The 14,111-nt window shown below is 40.0% G+C and overlaps 1 protein-coding gene across 3 annotated transcripts; it reads left to right on the top strand.

Moving 5' to 3' along the window:
* The first annotated feature begins 50 nt into the window (after positions 1–50).
* capzb (capping actin protein of muscle Z-line subunit beta) lies at positions 51–13,461 on the top strand. 3 transcript variants are annotated; one of them, XM_056390178.1, is made up of 10 exons: positions 51–293; positions 4,868–4,957; positions 6,999–7,120; positions 8,301–8,414; positions 8,502–8,643; positions 9,114–9,230; positions 9,323–9,388; positions 9,710–9,786; positions 10,232–10,326; positions 12,306–13,461. In XM_056390178.1, the coding sequence occupies exons 1-9, from the start codon at positions 291–293 to the stop codon at positions 10,323–10,325; spliced, it is 825 nt and encodes a 274-aa protein (XP_056246153.1). In that variant the 5' UTR covers positions 51–290; the 3' UTR covers position 10,326; positions 12,306–13,461. The 3 variants fall into 3 exon arrangements, with proteins under 3 accessions (XP_056246153.1, XP_056246144.1, XP_056246161.1); XM_056390169.1 differs by having other exon boundaries at positions 52–293; positions 10,232–10,333; XM_056390186.1 differs by lacking the exon at positions 10,232–10,326 and having other exon boundaries at positions 56–293.
* The last annotated feature ends 650 nt before the right edge of the window (positions 13,462–14,111 follow it).

The raw sequence follows: 14,111 nt of genomic DNA, 5'->3' as shown, positions 1-14,111 counted from the left end.
ATTGGCTGCTGCAGAAAAAGCCCGGAGTGACCCGGACGTGCAAGCGGGGCCCGTTTTTCTGCCTGCAGCCTCCTTCCTGTAGCCCGGTTGAGGAAGTGAATTTCGCTGACAGGGCTGGGTTCAGTGAGGGAGAGGCGAACAAAACATCTTCCGAGGGGGGTTAGAAAAACAAACAACAAACAACAAAACAGCAAGAGGCGAGAGGAGAGATTTGATAACCCACAGTGAAGCTAAGGTGTACAGTCATCGGTGAAATCGTGCTCCCCTGCCCCGCTGAGACCGCCGCAGACATGGTAAGGGCCGCGGCAGAGCTGGTGGGAGAGACGGGGCTGGGGTAAGAGGGTTGTGGTGCGGCGGCTACTGGCTTCTGCTAACTAAGCGGTAACGGCTAAGGGTGCTAAGCTAGGCTGAGGCTAGCTGGAGGTGCTGGGTGGTAACCTGAGAGGAGCAGCAGGAGCAGCAGCAGTGGGGGAGCCAAGTATATAAATCACCGATGCATATCTAAGTTGCCCCGTTTGCAAAACTTCTGCGTACCGGATACGAATGAATTAGCTCTGTGGCTAAGCTACCAGCTATATATTTTAGCTGGATGTTAGCTTGTAGCTAGCCGTTAGCCAAGCTACATGCCCCGTAGGCACAAAGTTAGCACAGGATGTTTTGGATTTGACACAAGTTCGCGAATAGTGTTAGAGAGGAGTCCTAATATAACACACATACAACCCTTCAGTCGTGCGCACACACACGCACACTCAGGCTAAAATAGTCAAGCGCCCGGTTGCCTGTAGCTAAAATAAGACTGCTTGCTCCTCCTATTCCAAACCATGTCAAGCTGTCAGCCTCTACTGCTGCTAAGTTTTTCCTCTCTCGCAAGTTTGATCATGACTTTTCCAATACTTTCTCTGGGAAATCTTATGCCCCGATAATGCCTATAAATAATACCTGCAGTTATTATTTACTTGTTGCTTGTTTTAAACCTTGTCCTGCTCTTTAATCTCGTGTGGCAGTAACATCACAGTAATTGTTCATGCATTTATGCTTGACAGAAAAAACCCTAATATTTAACTTGAACTATTCTAGCTTGATGGAACACCAACTTGTGCTTTCGGGCTGTTTATAAAAGTGAGCTCTGTAGTACTTCCACATGGCTTAAATTGTCCAATGTGTGAGTTGGAAAGTGCAGATGGTTTTTCTCTGCAGTCGCCCACTCTACTTGGCCTCACCTCATCCATCCTGTTGGCTCAGCCTCACTGCTCTCCCCCTGACCCCAAGGGTTGTTGGTCTGAGCTAGTGTTTACACAGAGACAGGAGCACTAGTAAACACAGTGTCAAGGAGCACAGGTGTCTGATGGAGCAGACTGATTCATCAGCTGAGAGAGATTTTAAGACAGGCAAAAAGCAACTCACAGAAGAGGAAATTGCATGGGAGATATTGCCTGGAAACGGCTGTTATGTTCAGGGTCATTCTTAAGAAAAATGTTTATGGAAAGAGGGTTCTCTCCTTTCTAACATGTCATTGTCCTTTGACCAGCTGGCAGCTGCGTGAGTATAAATTGATATGGTTATGCACTTAAGAGGAGTTACTTCATAGATAAGGCAAGATGGAGGGATTTGACATCTAAAAGAGGGTGATTTTAAATGGGTTAACCAACAAATTCTGTGCAATTCAGAAAACTATTGCCATTGGTGATTTTGATATTGATACAAGCAATTCAGAATGATCTCAGATCAAAGTGCATCCCCCTTTCTTATTGATTATTGGTTTGGATGAGCATTTAAAACTCCTCTTCATATTCAGCTTTTTGGCTGCCACCCTTCATGAGCACATCTGTTTGTTTGTAATTGTAGATATGAGTGAATTTATCATGTCCAGATAAAAGTGTTTCTCCTGGCTCAGCTTGTAATTTGGTCTAGGTTGGTAAAAGCAGTTATTTATCACTGACAGGCACATTTACATTTAGTAATTACACTCGTGTTGAAATATCTTTTGACTGACTGGTATGTCAGTAGGATTTATGCCAAGCTAAGGTGATTTTGGCACAGTCTGATAATGCCCAGATGATTGTATCATAGCCAGTAACCTGTAAGGGTTAGGGTTAGCTAAAAAATGTGTTTTCTCCATCTATTATAACCCACCTACATCCTCTTACACATTCCCCAGAGTTTCATGTTGTGGCTGGTCTGTCCTCCTCCGCTCACTAATATCCTGCTGCATATTTAAGGGGGAGAAACCCCTGGGGGAAGGCTGTGCTATGCAGGCCATGTAAGCTCTCCAATCCCTTCCTAAAGAAAAGTTTAATATTTTACATTTAATTTATCCTAAAACATCTCCACAACAAAGAGACGGGTCACAGTAAAAGGTCAGACTTTGTTTTTAAGGAATGTTACATGCACGATACAACATACAGGAATGTTGATCTGCAAGAGCTAAAGGAAGGACACTGCTGCAACACAAACTGTAGTTTATTGGGAACATGGACCACAGTATCAAACTTGTGTTGAGTGGCTAAGTAAACAACAACACAAGCCTCAGTAAACAACTCAAACATGTAACCAAATAAGGAATTGGCTTCAGTTAGTGTCAGGCTGAAGACTGTAGACTGACTGCAGCTTTGACTGTTTGTTAAAATCACACATACTTTACAATATTTCTGATAATTCTCCAAAAGCCTACTTTAATTTCCTACATTGATCTTCTTGCAGTGTTTCATAGAGGGTTTATCCCGCCTAACTCAGAATAAAGAGGGAGGGAAGATGTTAGTGGAAGGTTTTAACCGTCATCTATTAACTACATTGATACAGGGTTGAGATGCATCGAGTTCTGTCTGATTCAACTCAGCAGTTGATTGATCAATCAAATCTTCTGTTCACTTTTCAGTAAATAATCACATTAATCTACATTGTCGATGAAAGCAGAAAATCTTCTGAGTTTTTACCAGTTGGGAATAATAGAGACAAACGGCCCAATCTGACACAATCAGGTGCTGATGTGTGAGAAAATAAGAGTCAGTGTATGCAAGTTTGAAAATCACCTATAACTTATTTATTATCACTTTCAGCCATTTGTTCAGTTAATCTCATTATGCTATCAATCTTTCAGTCTGTTCCTGTGCCTCAGACACAATTAACAGTGATGGCGGTGAGGGATCATGGTCAGGGTGTCTGTATGGACGGGTATGGGATCAGAGATTTTGGGGGAGTCCTGTCTGCATGTGTGACAAAATATGTTGTTGGCCACACCCAGTCAGTGATGTCACAGCAGGTGTTTTGTTTTTGGGCTGACTCCACAACTCGACCGGCACAGAGGGTGGGGTCTCCACACCAGTTAAATTGGCACACTTAAACAGTATGTGCTGCCGATGCTGATTTGAATAGACAGATTTGTGCAGAACAAAAACCAAAAGCCATGTGTTACAAGAGCTTCATAAATATCTTGTGAATTTCTTTTTACAAAGCCTGTCATGGCTGATGGTAGTTGTGTTGCACCTGACATTTACCTGTTTGTAGTTCACCTCACTGAAACGCATCCTTACCAGAAAATCCTCCACTGCCACACTGCTGCTGCTGTGTGATCCCTCTCTGATAGCAATTCAACATCATATCTGCCGTCCATTTCGCCACTTATTCTCCAGTTTAAGCATTTGTCTCGTCCATGTCCCTGCATGACACATGCCCCACAGTTATGGCCAAATGAAGAGCATCTATTGAAAGCCGATTGGCAATATCTGCGCTGACATCACTGGTTTGGAAATGATCGGATGTGCCACCCGTTTGAAAGGTTTACACACAGAACAGTTTCCTGCACTTTGAAAACCATTTCAATCCTCCGTTTGACTTTCCTCTGCAAAATACTCACATGACGAATCATGAGTGCTGTTCAGTCTACTGAGCTGAAAATGTCTGTTGTGTCTGTAATCTTGCAGTGCAAGCACAGTTTGCCTGCAAGGGTGTGAGTACTTCCTGCACAGCAATGGGGAACATATAAGCTTCTCTGACAGCTAGCTGGATGATGTACAATTTAAAAAAAAAAAAAAAAAAAAAAAATTATACCAATACACAAGCACTGATCAACTAAATTACACCCTGATGAGTCTTTTGGTCAACAGTTTGAATTAAAGTTGGTGTGAAACTGTTTGAGAGCAGCTATTTTCATGCTGTTTGACTCAATTTAAATGTTAATCCATTTTGTATTTATGATGAAAAGGTTAATATGTTTAGCTGTGTCTGTTGGCTTTTTTCTTCACCTGTAGTGAAAAACACAGCACATACTGTAATAATACTATTATAACTTTGCTTTCAATATTTGACCTCAGCAGATGTGAAGAGGTTTTATGACTCAGTAAACACGTAGGATCCTGATTCCTGTGTACTTACTGTGCACTATACAGTATTCTGTATACGTTTTCATTATCTCAGTAGCATGTAGTAACAACAAAATCATACCAATTTCTTTAACATTCCTATTAAAGTTGTGTAGTTATCTCTTTGCCATCATCATCTTTCTTCCTAAATGTTCGGTCTTATATTAGTTATGTTCCTATATTCTATTTATGTTTTCCATATTCCTCACATAATTGTTTATCGTTTTATTTGCTACAAAACATATTTTGTTATGATTTTCTAAAAGATGGTAAGATGGTGTCATCAATTAGTTAGTTTTTATTTTACAGCAATTTGTAAAACTAAAAACTTGGGCTATCTTAGGAGCTGAAAATCTTTCTTTACACAGTTGTTTTTTTGTTTTGGAGAAATAATCACTATGAATAACAGTATAACAAATGTGACATAGCAGACTCATCAGTCATAAGAAAGCTGCTGTAGTAGTACAGTATAATAAGTGTTGTCTCTGCTGCTTGTGTATGTGTTTCAGAATGACCAGCAGCTGGACTGTGCTCTGGACCTGATGAGGCGTCTGCCTCCTCAGCAGATCGAGAAGAACCTCAGTGACCTCATTGACCTGGTGAGTCTTTGTATTTCCTGTCAGATCTCCTTACAGGCAAAACACGCAGCCATGTCGGGGTATAGTCATTACAAAAATGGCAGAGCCCATATCGTAAGGATTACCGAACCTATCAGGTGAGTTAGTGTTTGACTAGATAACTCAGCAGCAAGTAACAATGTGACAGCTGTTGAGTTTGCTGATACTGAACCTCAAAATTTACCTAGAAAGAGAAATAAAGCTTTTTCAAAACTGAACATTCACATGTAAACGACAACACATAAGAAAGTTACAGAGCACCAAATATAACTAATTTAGACCCAAAAGTTAATAGAATATTAAAACACAGATGGATTGATTAGTGTAATAATCTATTAGTCAGCAGAACATTAATCGGCATCTATTTTGGTAATCAATTAAACATATAAGTCAGTTTTTGAGCAAAATGCCAAACATTTGCAATCTGCAAAAGACAATTTTCACTATTTTCTTAAAATGTATAGACACAATGATTAGTCGATTATTTGAAAAACCAATTGACAGGTTAAATGATGATGAAAATAATCATTAGTTGCAGCCCTAAATAAAATAACAACTGAGAGGTATTAGTGCGACCATTCATAGGGAATGTGACTTTTTATGTGGTAGCAAGATAAAACATAAACATAATAGAATGACATTTCTATATCTCAACCAAGGTGTAATGTTCTGTAGTTGCATTGAATTAATCAGATTTGCAGTTCAGTGGTACATATTTGCCAATAGACTGCATTCATTTTAAGTCGCTTATTTTTGATAAACATCTGTAGTTTGTTTTGTAGCATCAGAAGTGTGTGTAAGTGTGTGTCTGTGTGTCGGCCTTTTGTGGTTTTGTTTGTGTTGTTTGAAAGTTTGTTGTTCAGGACTGTGCCAGTGTTACTGTTACTGCCATCTGTGTAACTGAAGGTGTTAGTATTCAATGCTCCAGTTATTTTCGTGTGTACAGAGTGGAGGTTAAGTTGTTTCTTTCTAAATTCTCCATTGAGCAGTTGGATAACTTACACAAAACTTCTGCCTGTAAATTAATTATCTGGTTCTTTCCTACAATTTTCTGTCAAAAAAGTTATTAACCGTGGAGTGTCAGCAGAGTCTGACAAATTAAGCAAAATCAGACACAAATCATATCACACTTTAACCAGTGTTTGCATGGCACCTTGTTTCGTGGGCATATCCGTCCCTTTAAAGGCCAGACCCCCACCTGCACACCTTCCTCTTCCCACACCTTTAACCTCAGCTCTTTCCTCACCCATTTCGCTGTGTCCGGTTGTTAGTGATTATTATCACAGCTGTCAATCACCTCTACTGCCAGGCACTTGTAGGCTCAACCATCTTTGCTCAACGTCTTCCTGGCAATTAAGAATCACCTGGAATCACCTCTTTCTTTTCTGTTTGTCCCACATCTATTCTCCTCTCCGATTTCCATTTCCCCTCTACCTCACTCTCCTCCCTGGGTTTTGTCTTGCCTCTCTCCCTTATCTCACCCATTACGTGCCGCCAGGTGTGTGTGTGTGTGTGTGTTGGTGTGTGTGTGTTTGTGTGTGGGTACATACGGGGTGGTGGGGGCTTTTTTTTTTCTTTTTTTTTTAGGAAAACAGGGCCTCCTTTGTTTCTTGCTCTGATGCAGGGGAGCATGGAGAGGAGGGGTCCATATCAGTCTGTGAGAAGTAATTTGTAACCCCTTATCCTGTAGATATTATGTTTCCCATTGATATGTTATTCTGGCTCAGCTCAGTAACCTCTGCTTATTGAGTGAAGCTGGAATGTGAGAGAAAGACAAGAACTTAAGTCATTTTTAACTTAAAAGCAGAATATCAGTTGCCAGAATCGTTGTGTTTTGCTGTATAGTCTGTTCCTCCGTAGCCCTGGTTTTTTAAACTAGTATCTGTTACAGGAAGTCTTCATTGACAAAAACGGCTTGTAATCAAGTGGCTGAGGAGTCCAGATGTCCTCCAGAAGCTGCACTGAAGTATCTGGCAGTAGAAGATGTTAAAATTTAAATTCTTCTATCTGTGTTTGTATCCAGGTTCCCAGTCTGTGTGAGGACCTCCTCTCCTCTGTTGACCAGCCCCTGAAGATTGCCCGGGACAAGGTCGTGGGGAAAGACTATCTGCTCTGTGATTACAACCGAGACGGCGACTCCTACAGGTCAAATCAATAATTGCACTTGAGTCACAGACGAAGAACATTAACAACATTATGATCAGTTCATCAGTCAAAAGTAAATAAGCTACAGACTTTTAATGACTTTTGACTTCTTGGCAAAAATATATAACATCCAGTTTTGCTGAATTGCAAAAAAACCCTTTTTTAATTTCTATCTTTTATTAGAGTCAACACGTTGTTATAGCACAGTAGAGCACATGTGTTATTCAGTGCACAGGAATTAGGTAAATCAGTTTTTTTAATCATACCGACAAACACTGAGAGGTTTAAAGTCTTGAGAAATATTTGGCACACAGCAGAGAAACTGGTGAGATTGTTTGTGTGAAGCCAGTGTAGACCTGTTTGAAACACAGTCCTTATAGTGTGGTGGTCATCAGGGGCCGTGTGTCAACGGAAAAAAGTAGTGGTGAGACCGAGGTTACCAGCCAGTACAGTGGGGCATATTTAAGATGGATTATGTCACTTTTAAAAGAAAGTTGTCCTCTCACAAATGTTAAATTTATAAGAATTGAAACCTACTGTTGCTCAGTTCAGTACAGAGCTGAAACAAAAAGCTGATTAAACAATTTGATGGCAGTTATTTTGATAATCAATCATCTATTCACTGTCCATTTTCTGCCTTTCACTGTTTTTATCATTGTAAATTGAATATCTTTGGTGTTTGGACAGTTGGTTGAACCAAAGAAGCAATAACATGATGTCACATTGGTCTCTGGGATGTTGTGACTTGGGTTTTTCACGACTTACTTGGGTTTTATTGGCCAAACAGTTGATCAGTTAATCATTAAAATAATCAACAGATTAAGATAAAGAATAATGACAACAATTTTCCATCACAGCCGTAATTCTACACACGCAGGGATCTTCCTGGTTCAGTTTTACCCTCTCTGGTGTGACCAGTAGCTTATGGTGGCTGATGTTAGAAAACTTAAGATAGATATTGTTGTGTGAGTGTCCCTCTCATGAGAATTTTATTGAATACAGGGAAATCCAGTGTGCCTTAACCCTGCATCTGCCACTTATGACCAAGTTACATAGTCTCACATCAAGGATTTAGCTGTTAGAAAGAGACATTTATTGCCCAGGTAAAGTAATACAGCATCTTAACATTTAGTTAGATACATATTAACACTGAATTCTGTCGTACTCTTTAATACATCAGATCCCCGTGGAGTAATAAGTATGAACCTCCCATTGAAGATGGAGCCATGCCTTCAGCTCGCCTGAGGAAACTCGAGGTTGAGGCCAATAACGCCTTCGACCAGTACAGAGACCTGTGAGTACCAGCGAAGCCGTCTGATGCAGGGTTTTTAATAAACGCTGAGTGTGCTCCTCTTGTGACCTCTGATATCTGTGTTTTCAGGTACTTTGAGGGTGGTGTGTCCTCCGTGTACCTCTGGGACTTGGATCATGGCTTCGCCGGAGTTATTCTCATCAAGAAGGCTGGGGATGGATCCAAGAAGATCAAAGGGTGCTGGGACTCCATCCATGTGGTGGAGGTGCAGGTGAGAATCAGCTGATATGAAATAACAATAGGTTGACATTTGAATTTGCTCCTGTCTAGTCTTTTTTTTTTTTTTTTTTTACTTTTTCATTTTATTTTTCAATCTCAGGTGTATTTGTTTTTGCAACAAAGAACAATTATAGTTTGTTTTACATTCAGTTCCAATCTTTAAGAAAATATGTTTAAAAATATAAAATGTTTGAGCCCAAATGATTTCATATTCTAAAACACCAAAGAGAAACAAACAACAGTTAATTGTAAACGTTATTGATAATAGAGACTATACAGCATTAATATAGTAAGTAATGTTATGTTACCATCTTACTACCGCTCCTAAAAACATTTTAAAAATCTGTAGTATCAGGCAGAGACAAAACCTGTGCTTGATGTTTGCAGGTGATTTACTTTAAAATACATTGCTTGGAGAATAATTCAGATTTGTTGTTGTTTTTGTTCTGCTTGTACAAACAGGAGAAGTCCAGTGGCCGTACGGCTCACTACAAACTCACCTCCACCGTCATGCTGTGGCTCCAGACAACCAAGACCGGCTCTGGTACTATGAACCTGGGCGGCAGCCTTACAAGACAGGTACAGTGTTGAACTGACAATAAAACCTTTCTAATGCTTCCAGCTGTGCTCCAGGGACCCATTAACTCTGCGGTTTTTTCATTGTTTCATAGATGGAAAAAGATGAGACGGTTGGAGAATCCTCACCCCACATCGCCAACATCGGCCGCCTTGTTGAAGTCAGTATAACTGCTAGCGTCCTGCTTGTTTGCCTTTTATTGACTGCTTACCCAAAGCAGTTATTCTTGTCATCTGGAATAATGCAGTGCATTGTTTCTCAGGAGCAGGTTTCCTGGACACAGGATTCTGCTGATATATCATAATGCTTTGAATACTGATAAAATGTTGTAACCTACATGACAATCATGTTGCGGAGCCACTCTCACTGTGCCTCGTGTTCAGGACATTCACAGCCTCCAAACCAAGTCTAAATGTTACCAGATAGAAAATAGAGGCAGGAATCATGCTGGAAGTTAAGAATGTTTCCATTCTTGTTCCAGGATATGGAGAACAAGATTCGCTCCACACTGAATGAAATCTACTTCGGGAAGACTAAGGACATCGTTAACGGCCTAAGGTAACACTTATTGATTTGTCTGGATTCCTTGAACCAACTTCTCTTTTTTTTTTTAACAGGACTTCCAGTCAGCAGGGTCTGCAATCTCTGTTTTTCTAAATTTACTGGTCATACGATGATCCAGAGTCAGTTTACCTCCATGTCGCCATCTGCTGACCTGTTAAAGAACAGATGTTTTCTTACTTCTTTTTTAAACTTTCTGTCATTTCTTGTCTGACATTTTATTTCAACCTACCTCTGCTGCCCCTCCGTACGGTCGCAGTTTTTCTGTATTCATGTCATATCCTTCTCCTTCCCCAATCCCTGTCCTCAACCCCGCCAACAGGTCTTATTTTTTGTTATTGCCTTTCATCTATCATTTCTGCTGCCATTCTTATCACTGTCTATCCCTCTGTCAATCCCTCTGTCACCAATCCTGCCCTGCTGCCTCTCCTCTGCGCTCCAGATCTATTGAGTCTTTGCCTGATAACCAAAAGTACCGGCAGCTCCAGAAGGAGCTGTCTCAGGTCCTCACCCAGCGTCAGATCTTCATTGACTAGGGTCAGAGGTACACCCTCGCATGGAGAATTGTGTGTGTGTTTTTTGTGTGTGTATTGTTAAGTAGAAAATGAACAAGGGGAAATATTGCTGTACTGCTCTGTCCATGGTCTCCTCCTTGGGTCTCGCTCTCAGATGTGTTACTGAACATTTAGGAAGGAAGCAGCTAAAAGGCATGTTGGCTCACAAAACAACATATTTGAAGACATTACTTTGGGCTCTGGGGAATCGTGTTGGGCTTTTCTCTCTATTTTCCTACATTTTGTAGACTAAACAATTAATCACTTTATTGTAAAAATAAGTGATAAGCTGGGCAATAATGAAAATTGTATTTACTTATATTTTGGCAAATTGGCATTATTAATAGTTTATCAAATCAGTAGTAGTTCCTGTTTTCATTGTACCCATAAGTGTACAGACAACTATCACTGGATTTCTTTGATTGTGGAGAAAACTTCAAAATGATTCGATTAGTTTTGGGGTTACAAGGAGCGTATTGTATTTTTTTCTGTGATTTTTAAGCAGGTTTATTGATGTGTATTCGCAAAGGACAGCAAAGATAATTATATCCTGTGTGTGTAATACTGAATCTAAAATTATAGCAACAATAATGTGAATCATATCTGTTCATTCAGATTTGACTCCAGCATGAATTTTAACACAAATTGCAGCACTTGGCCCCACGAGTTGTGTGTCACCACCTCTGCTGCAAGTCGTTTCTGATCATGTTGGTCAACTGGCCGAATCAGCAGCCAAACAACAAAAACTAATTTCCCTTTGTTTGTAGAACACCGACACGCACCCTCCCCTCTCGCAGTGCCTTCGTCTTACTTCTTGGGAACATTTTGTTGGTGAAAACTGGCATTAACTTGTGCTCCTTAGACTAAAGCTTATGTCATTAAGATTATTGTTCAAATTTTAAACATTAGTTTAAATAGAAGACAGATGTCACCAGGCATTTGTAGGACATTTGTTTGTTAAGATTTAGATAAAGCAACAACAGCAACAGCCGAAAGTAGAAAATGATACAAACCAAATCCGCCTGATTGAGTGGTTTGTCAAAGTTCAGGCTCATAGGTGAATGTGTGTGTGTGTGTGTGTGTGTGTGTGTGTGTGTGTGTGTGTGTGTGTGTGTGTGTGTGTGTGTGTGTGTGTGTGTGTGTGTGTGTGTGTGTGTGTGTGTGTGTGTGTGTGTGTGTGTGTGTGTGTGTGTGTGTGTGTGGGGAACTGAATGCTGTATGAACATTTGCATGCTCTTTAGCTGCTCAATCTGCAGCACTCTGTGTGGGCATGTTATGCAGGTTGTGTTCAACCTTTTAAACTAATGGACACACAAGGGACACACTAACCATGTCAGAGTTTTCAGAGCAGCCATCTTTTGTCCTATCAGAAGATTAACTCTTAATGGATGTGAACGCGATGAAATAAAATCACAGAAAAACTCTTATTAGCATAAATATTCACCCCTGTCAGTTTAACAGGATGATATCATTCAGAAACTCTGAGTCTGATCTAAACAGAATGAAGATTTCTGCTGTTTTAATTTTATATTTGCACATATAATTCTATGAATTTGTTCTCAATTCATTATGAATCTTCAAATATCTCACCAAAGTGCAAAATGTAAAGGACTGTGAAAACTGCCGCAAGACACTGTCAGCAGGTGAATCATATTATTGAATTGCATGATAACAAATAACTGTAACCATTGGTTTCCTTTGCCTGACATTAATATTCCATGTGTGCAGTGTGTATACATGTAATGTGTGATAACACATATGTTTCACAGAGAAGCAGACTTGGACTGTGCTGTTATATAACTAACACTTTTACAAAGATTCAGTTCCTCAGTTTTTCTCTTGAATTTACAGACCGTGTGTTTCTGTTTCGATGGAGAAACTTTTCCAATCTCTGTTGTTGTTTTCATATTCGATGTTGCACACACTGACTGTCTCTCCTCTCTTTGTGTCTCTCCTGCACAGGAGTGTTCAGACTCTGGCTGACAAGTCAAAGCAGGAGGCTCTGAAGGTCGACCTGATGGAGGCACTCAAACGCAAACATAACAGCTAGAGATGCTTTTTCTTTTTCCTCTGACTTCTCTCACTCTCTCCGCCTCATCTCTGCCATCTTTTCTCTGTTTCTTTTCGTCTCTCCCTCCATGCCTGTTTCAGTGCTGCACTCTTGTTTATTTGTGAAAAAACAAAAAAGGAGAAAATGCTTAGCTTTTTATTTGGGTTTTTTTTTTCTTTTCTTTTTCTTTTTTTTTCTTTTTGTTTTTTGTTTTTGTTTTTTTCTGTTGGGTTTATTTTCATGCATCTCATCTGCCATGAAGCCATTCACTCCCTCTGTCTCTCTTCACCCCTCTCTTCTCTGTCTGTTCTCTCCCATGTTATGAATATAATGATAGTATTACCACGGTTAATGATAATCTTACAGTGTGAGGATCATTGTAGTAATAATCCCTGATGTTCTCACAGCTGATGTGTCCTCGGTCAGTTTGAAATGAGCGACTTTGGCCCTGCTCTTCCTCCGTGGTGAGGAAACGGACATAGACTGTGCTGTACGTGGTGTAGGCTTGGTGGGGCTGTCATTATTATGTACATCAAATTTATTTCTTGCACCTATTTTTGTCTACGACACCCCCCTGATATATTTGTATAAAATTATAACTGTCCGTGTATAACTGTCATTCTTCTGGCCGTTGTAAACGGTGCGAACGCGAGGGCGGCCTTCGGTTTGTGTTAAAAGGTTTTTATTCTTCGCTCCACTCTGTCCGCATGCATGTGAGCCTATGTGGGAGCATGGGGCCGCAGCCAGTGGAAGTGTAGACTTATCAAACATGGGGGATAGACTGTTATAATCACCAGGTACACCCTTGTCGTCGATCCAATCCCCTACACTGTGTATAACATGACAGTTTGCCTCCCCTCTGTTCGGCTTATTCAACTCTTCTCTCTCCTCACCTACTATGTCTTTGTTGGGGGTCAAAGTTTGTCTTTGTGTCTCAGTGGAAACCTTTGACTGTTTCCATTTTGGAGGGGAATCTTTTGTTGTATTTTTGTTTTGTTTTTATTTTGTAAAGCTTATGATTCATATTGTATTAGAGCCTCCAGCAACAATAAAAACGGTAAAAAGCTACTTCTATTTTTTTATTCTTAATTTCTTATTGATGTGCCACACTGTAAAGCTAGTGGACAAAATAACAGAAACACTTCTGAACAGGGATTTGAAGTATTACCATTGCAAACATCGCCACCCAGGAAGGACTTTAAGTCTTCTATTAAGCATTTAAAAGCAATATATGAGCATTTATCATAAATTGCTTATAACACAATAGAATGTAGATGTAAGCAAATACAGTTTTTACCTCGTATTTGACAACTGTCAAGCCTCCTGTGAGCACCCATAAGTGAAAGCTGTGGTAAACAGATAATGAATGACAGTATAAACATTTGCTAATTGGCATTTTACAGCCCTGTCGAAATTAACGCAAAACATCGCACAGCTGAGGACGATAGCAATGTCATTAGTTTTGCATGTATTTGGTCATAAATAAAAGTATGGGACAAATTAAAAATTTGACCAAAGTGTCAAGGAAAAGTTGGAAGATCGCCAAGATTATTACAATTTATCCTGCGGGCACAATGAATACCTACAACTTTTATGACAATCTATCCAATAATGTCAAAATATTTAACAACAATAAATAAAAGGGAAAAGTGAGAGGCTCACCGAAGTTACAGTAATAGGATTCATCATCTGGGGAACGTGAATGTCTATACTAAATT

The sequence above is a fragment of the Seriola aureovittata genome, chromosome 2, assembly GCF_021018895.1.
Source record: "Seriola aureovittata isolate HTS-2021-v1 ecotype China chromosome 2, ASM2101889v1, whole genome shotgun sequence".
NCBI classification, from domain to species: Eukaryota; Metazoa; Chordata; class Actinopteri; order Carangiformes; family Carangidae; genus Seriola; species Seriola aureovittata.
The sequence above is the reverse complement of the archived record's forward strand: the minus strand, read 5'-3'. Positions and strand labels throughout refer to the sequence as shown.